Here is a 7036-nt window from a genome sequence, read left to right as displayed (position 1 = left end):
ACACACATACACACATATTGAGTTTCCATGTTTTATGGGGATATTTCATAGACATAATGATTTTTATGATGTACAAACTGTATATGCTATCCCCTAACCCTACTAATCGCAGAAAAAAATTCTGCATTTTTATATTTTCAAAAAAACATAACTTAGTATGATTTATAACCCATTTTCCACATGGAGACCAAAAATGTCCCCACAACGATAAAGATTTCAGATATTGCCATCTTTGTGGGGACATTTTGTCCCCGTAATGTAGGGTTTACCTGAACCACACACACATATATAAATCTAAATGATGCCGCCTTAAATTGAATTTTTGCTATTGTCAAACCTCACAACTGATTCCATACTGCTGATTCAATATAGAAAATAAATCAGAACAGGTAAGTATAGATAAACTTTAATATACTTTTAAATTCTTATCCAGTCGAAAATACAACTTTTGAATGAAAGGCACAGTACGACCAGACTTTTCCGTAGTCTCAAAACAAACACGTACAGAAAGCAGACATTTTCTTACAGAAAATACACAAATAATTCAACATAAACATAAACAGCGGATTTCAAAGGTTGGAATGTCTTCAAACCAATATGAAATGAGAGGAATTTTTAAAGCGATAGTTCATTAAACACAATCAACACCCAATATTGCTTATTACAAACACGGGTAAACATTAGTAGGAGAAAAAAAAAAAAAATGACAAAAATATTTTAAAGGACAAAATTGATGACAGGGCGAACATTAAAGGGTCTATGAGGAAAAACTATGATCTGAAAATGTAGTGCAACTTGTCTCTGTAAACTCAATGCAAGTGCAAGTGAATGTGACGGTATGCCATGGTTGTTTTAAGCTTATGAAAAATTAAACTGCATATGTCCAAAAAAAAAAAAAAAAAACTACAATAACAAAGGTTTATGAAGACAGAAACATGAAAAATAAGAGTTTTATTGTGGTTTCCTTTTTTAACAATCTTGGTCAAAGCTAAAAGAACAAAATGAACCACACAATGGTGACAACATTCTTTGGTATTTTTATTCTTGCATACTCTGTTGTTTTAAATCAATTTTTTTTTCTTTTTATATTTTGATTTCAGGTTTGTTTTTGAATCATGTCATCCAACTACCATTACTGCCACTGACTGCCACTTTTACGAAAAGCTTCAACGCCTCACCAAAAAGGTTAATTGTAACAGGAAAGACTTGATCAGATTTCCCTTTGATAAAAAGGCATAATTTGACATAATTTTCAAATTCAGTTAAGACTTCACCAAGCTTCCCGTATAGAAAATAAATCAGGTGGTAATTGAATATAGAGAAAACACAAACGGATGAATCTCAAAGCCCGTCAAGAACATGTCCTGGTGATATTTCACCCAAAAATCAAATAAGAAAGCATATTTTGCTTAAATCTTTAATTTGATATTTAAATATATATTTAAACACATCATGGTAGTATTAGACTGCCTTAAATTTATGATGCTTTAAAAAATTTTATACATAGTTTTTTATTTTATTTACTGTATTAACATAATGAAATTAACATGAAAAAAAGTTCAATATTTTGGCATTACGATAATGAGAATTTTGGGAAATAATATGCAAAAACAAATTTCTCCTAAAATATAATTATATTCCTGGCCAAAACGGGAATATGTTATATTGAAAATCATTTTTTTCCTTTTTATTTTTTTCGGGTAAAACATGACCTGAACATTTTTTTTTTTTAAGATTCACCTAAACAAACAAAGCTCCCAGTTTCACGTCAGTAATAACCGCTGCTCAAGGTGCACTTACAGTACCCAATTTATAAATTAATTAGAAACCGTATTACAGGATGCTGATCAGAACCAATAATAGCAGTGAGGGTTCACTGAAGCATCAGCTCACAATCACACACACAGACACACACACACACACAAGTGCGATCACAGCAGTTCGAGCCTCTAGTCTGCTGATTTTCACACGACCCTTTAATCCATGTTCATGTGCAAACTTCTTAATTAGCCCCGGGCAGGACTGGAACCAATGTTGGCATGATTAATAGCGGCAACGAAATAGCGACTCCCTTGAAGGTGTACGAAAGTGTTCCAAAATCTGGCAGCAGATTTGTAAAAGTACTTCTGAAGTCTTTTTTGAGGGAGCCACAGAATGCAGGAGCAGCGTCCCCTGTTCTCGACACTACCTGTTAGTATTGCTCAGCTGTGTGAGTTGTGTCAGGAACTCCCGGAGTTCTTTAGCTGCCTGGAAGCGGCCGTAATGTTTCTGAGGCCTGGTGCACTCATCCAGCAGGGCTATGAGGCGCCCGTCTTTGACCACATCAGCAGGGGGGTCGTGAAGGAGACCGCCCGTGGTGCCACGCCAGGTGGCGAATCTGGAGAGCAGGTTCTGACAGACAGCATAGTAGTTGTGGTCCACGGTGACTCGCGAGCAGAGGATGTCCTTGGAGAAAGACAGGCAGGCCTCTTTGTCACATTCCTCGTAGCGGCTCTCGTACCACACGTCATAGTTATCTGGTTTATCTGAGTGGATAAAGAAAAAAAAAAAAAAAAAATCTGTCAAAGGGTGCATAATATCTGCAAAAATAAAACATGAGATCAAACTTTAAAATCTACATGAAATGACATTTGCAGTGCATGTTTCTGGGTGAAACTGGATGCTCGAGAACTGAATATTTAAGACTGAAGTTAAAGCCCACATCGCAGAAAACCTTGACAGAATCGCAAAATCCAGTCATAAAAATGGAATTTAAAGTACAATGAATGTCAATGAATTTGACGATTACATCAAAAGTAAAGCTGTACCAAATTGTGATATAAGTCGATGAATATTAAACCACAAAAAAGACTATTTAAATCTAAAGTCAGCATGTTCTGCATGTTTAAACTTAAGGAATTTAAGTTTTTTTTTTTTTTTTTCTTTTACCATTCAGAAAATAAAATGATTTTTTTTTTACATTTCATTACATTTTAAAGGATTAATTTAACTGTAAATGTTTTGTGCCTTCATTTGATTACCACTGTTTTTGATAATAAATTTGTATTCAATCATAAATCCAGAAAAATTAAAATGAACAAAAATATAAATAAATAAAACATTTCATAAGGCCTTTTTATTGTAAACATTTTTTACAAAAGTTTTATTAATTCAATTGATTAGACATGCCTTTTGATTATTAATTTGATTATAAATGGAATCCAGTAAAATTAAAATGGAAAACATTGCATTTCAATGGATTTCATAGGGCCCTAAAAAAATGTTTAAGCTTATAATAAATTGTTTTTAAACTGTAAACGAATTAACTACACTTGCTTTGGATTACCAAAATTTAATTTAACCATTAAAGCAGAATCCAGTAAAAATGAAAACGGGGTGGTGGGGGGATGAAACAGAATTCAGAAAAAAAAATAAAACTGAATTTGTAGGGCCCTATGAAGTGAAGCCAGAGCAGAATGAAAATCTGCAGCGTATTGAAATGTCGCTGGCATCATGAAGAGTAAGGACCCCTGTGCTGCACAGTTCACATTGGACCCCAGGGGGAAGCCGGCTAATCAAAAGCTGTTATTGCAATATCTTGTTGTAGCTAAATCAAAACAGCCTAACACCTGTTATCGTTTTGTAGCTGTGGTAGCTTGAAGCATGTAGGCCAGACAAAGTATATTTTGAGCTTCAGAATAAATCATTGCAGGGTAAGTGACTTATAAAGTGTAGGCTATAGGTTAAACTAGCAGGGTTATCAGCTAATGGTATTCCTAGCTAGTACAGTGATGTGTTAGCCTGTCTATAGCTTCAGGAAATAATTTTATGTAACGTAACTTAAGTGGAAATGAAGCGGTCAGTCAAGTTAACATTATTTAGTAAATGTATTTACACTCGAATCAAAAATTATAGAACAAACCCAAAAAATGTAAAGAAAAAAAAAAAAGATGTAGCAAGGGAACCATCATCTCGCAGTAATATAACCTGTAATGTCATGGGGTTGGTTGGCTCCATTGGATTAATAAAGATTATTATAGTTTCAATTTTGTTCTTTGATTTTTCTGCTTAGTTGCTGTAATCTTTACTAGTAATAGATACTCATATCTGTCACCAAGTATTTGACCAATAGAGGGCTCCAATGCTATTTTCAAGGCAATTCTGGGCTGATAAATAATAATAATAATAATAATAATAATAATAATAATAATTCAGGACTCAAGGAGTGAAGTCAAGTCACTGTTATTTATATAGCGCTTTATACAATAAAGATTGATTCAAAGCAGCTTTAAAAAAATAAAATTAAAGTGAAGCAAAAGTTGGTCTGTTATCAGTTGTAGTTGTTGTTGTTGTGCAATAACAGACCACTAGATGGCGCGATTGAAAAATCAGAAATGAGTATTGCAGGGAACCGTGTAAAAATATAAATGAATGATGCATGGTTCTGCACTAAGCGTGGACAAGTTTGTAAAAGGACTGTCAGTGCCAGGACAATAAAGCAAACAATGAATCTACTTTAAACATCACAACTACAAAAACAACATGTCTAAACCAGACGCGTGCGGTGCGAAAAAAGCAAAAACCATTATAATGAGGGATGCTGTCTACACTGAATGTGGTGTGGCAAAATCCCTGACAGTAAACTGATGGCCCGTTTGCGTTCGCGTGGATTTGCAACGTTCGTTTTGTTGTGTCCAGTCTAACGGTGCATGTCCACTGGCACGAAGCCAGCGGAGCAGACAGAGCATTTTCAGTTAATTTCTACGAAAGCTCAACTTCCATAGGAATTAATTGAAAACACTCGCTCTGTTCTGCTCACTCTGCACCAGCGAACATGCACCATCAAGCTGTTGCGGCGTGTCTGTCACGTCCGGTGTAGACACAGTGAAAAGACAGACGAGGCATATCTTGCCCTCGGATTCACCAGTACAACGGTGGATAATGAAGAGAGACAACAGTGTGTTGCGTGCCTCAAAATATTAGCTTCTGACAGTATGAAGAAGTTAAGATGCCATGTATGCAGAACAGAACTTGTGCTTGTGGTCAGTTCTACGAAAGTGGAACCTGTCAGCATTCGCGGTTTTGTTATTTCTCCTCGCAACATGTTAATTTGTGCTGGAGATTGTGATTTGCAATTTCTGCAGGCTGTTAGTCCAAATATTACTTAAATAGCCTAAATAGTTTTTGGAATAGCATGCACAAAAAGACCAGGAATGTGTGTTCAGAGAAAAATAGGTTTAATTTTAAGTCAACATTCAAGAAGTTCACTATCTTTTGTAGAAGCAGTGAAACTTCTTGTTAAGTTCTCCTCTATGTTTCACAACATGCCTAGTTGCCAGCTGACTTATTCAATACCGCCTTATCCTTATTCCACTCTCTTTTCTTTTAAAAACAGCTTGATGTTAGATTCTGTATAACAGGCAACAACAATAACAAAAAACTCTTTAACATCACACAGTGCTTTATTTCTTGAAGAGTTTCCATCTGTAACTCTTTAAAAAGCACAACATACATTAATTGAATGATGACAAAGTCCTTTTCAAGGAAAGCCTGTTCACTTGGTGGCCATATTTGTAATGCTTCCGGGAAGCTATTTCGGGCATGTATTTGAACTCACAAATAAACAACATTTCAAATCAGCAACAAAATCTGACATTTTAACTAGTGTTAAAAAACGAATTTTTCAGTCTGGACCAGCCAATGCGCATGTACAGTCCTAAGGGTGAGTCTCAGGTTTATGTGGGAACTGGCACTTCTAACAGCAGCTGCAGTGACGCAATGGCTTTTTCTATCAGTGATTGGCTCTTTTATTTAGAAGGCGGGACGTATTCTGCCATATAGAGTGGTGGAGGCATGACATCACTTTGTAGGCCAAAACACAGGAACGAGTTAGCATTTTAGTACTTCCGGTTCCATTGTGTTAAAGTCCATGGGTTTTTTTTGAATGGGATTTTGGTTAAATAGCTAAAATAAGGTCTGTGGTGAACAAGTTCAAGACACTTTCATGTTTTATTCTACAACATAAAATACATCAGTATTACTCCACTCATGATTTTTTTTTTTTAAGCTGTTACGTGTCTTGAAAAAGATGGTTGCTAACAAGAGGCTAAATAGGACTTCAGAGGTAGTCGGGGAGATTAAACGTCATCATTCATTCATAAAAGTTTTTTTTTTTTTTTTTTGTGAAAATTATCTTGATTGACAAAAAACGTGTAAGCATCATAAACTTTTGTTTTGCAAAAATACAAAAGCCTACGGAAAAATCCTTTTGGGTTTTTGTCGAGGGAACCAGTGTAATGCTAACTGCAGATTGGCCAACAAAGTCTATTGCGCATTGCACTTTCTCCCATTTATAATTAATAGGGGTGAACCGTCTTTGTATATCTATAGCCTAGTCTTTGATGATGATCTGCAGAATAAAGACGATGAATTGATTCAGCTCTTCACTGGAAGAAGACAAATAAGAAATTCTTCTGACAGCAGGTGCAGCTCTTCTCTGGCCACCCATTTTAATGCTGAACAAATCAATAAAGCTGAGGATCCTTTAGGAGGAGGTGGTGGGGTGCAGAAATAGACTGTGCTGTGACATCTATTCATCAGCAAAACTATATTGAGTCATAAAGTGACTTAAAGAGTGGGGGATCAGCTGTCTTAGTCATTTGACACAGCTCAATATTGTGCCAATAACTAATTAGAGAAAATGAAGTCACCATGCTGCCAATCACTCTCAAGGGAGCCAATTATGAGATCCAGAGGAGTTAATGTGCCACAGCCAATCAGAGCGCACGCTGGCTTCAGTGATTTTCTCTTTTGCTGTGTGTGCGCTGAGAATCCCATCCAGAGGTTTATGGAGGAACAACAAGAAATAGAAAAATACTGTTCCAGTCCCGATGGAAAATGTTAAATTAACGGAACAGTTCATTTATTTACCCACATGTCGTTTCATACCTGTATGACTTTATTTCTTCAGTGGAATATAAAAAAAGCCCACTGACTTTCATTGTATGAATAAAAACAGATTAAACAATCTTCAAAATATCTTAAACTAACTCAAATT

General features: G+C 35.6%; 1 protein-coding gene across 3 annotated transcripts in view; it reads right to left on the bottom strand.

Annotated features, from left to right (window-relative positions):
* Positions 1 to 390: 390 nt before the first annotated feature.
* The window catches only part of dipk2aa (divergent protein kinase domain 2Aa), a 32327-nt gene continuing 25681 nt past the window's right edge, over positions 391 to 7036 (bottom strand). For all 3 annotated transcript variants that reach the window (XM_051913003.1, XM_051913006.1, XM_051913007.1), the window contains exon 4: positions 391 to 2525. In XM_051913003.1, coding sequence (XP_051768963.1) covers positions 2185 to 2525 — 341 coding nt within the window. In that variant the 3' untranslated portion in view covers positions 391 to 2184. The remainder of the gene's footprint in view (positions 2526 to 7036) is intronic.

This window comes from Ctenopharyngodon idella, chromosome 2, assembly GCF_019924925.1.
Source record: "Ctenopharyngodon idella isolate HZGC_01 chromosome 2, HZGC01, whole genome shotgun sequence".
Lineage (NCBI taxonomy): Eukaryota > Metazoa > Chordata > Actinopteri > Cypriniformes > Xenocyprididae > Ctenopharyngodon > Ctenopharyngodon idella.
The sequence above is the reverse complement of the archived record's forward strand: the minus strand, read 5'-3'. Positions and strand labels throughout refer to the sequence as shown.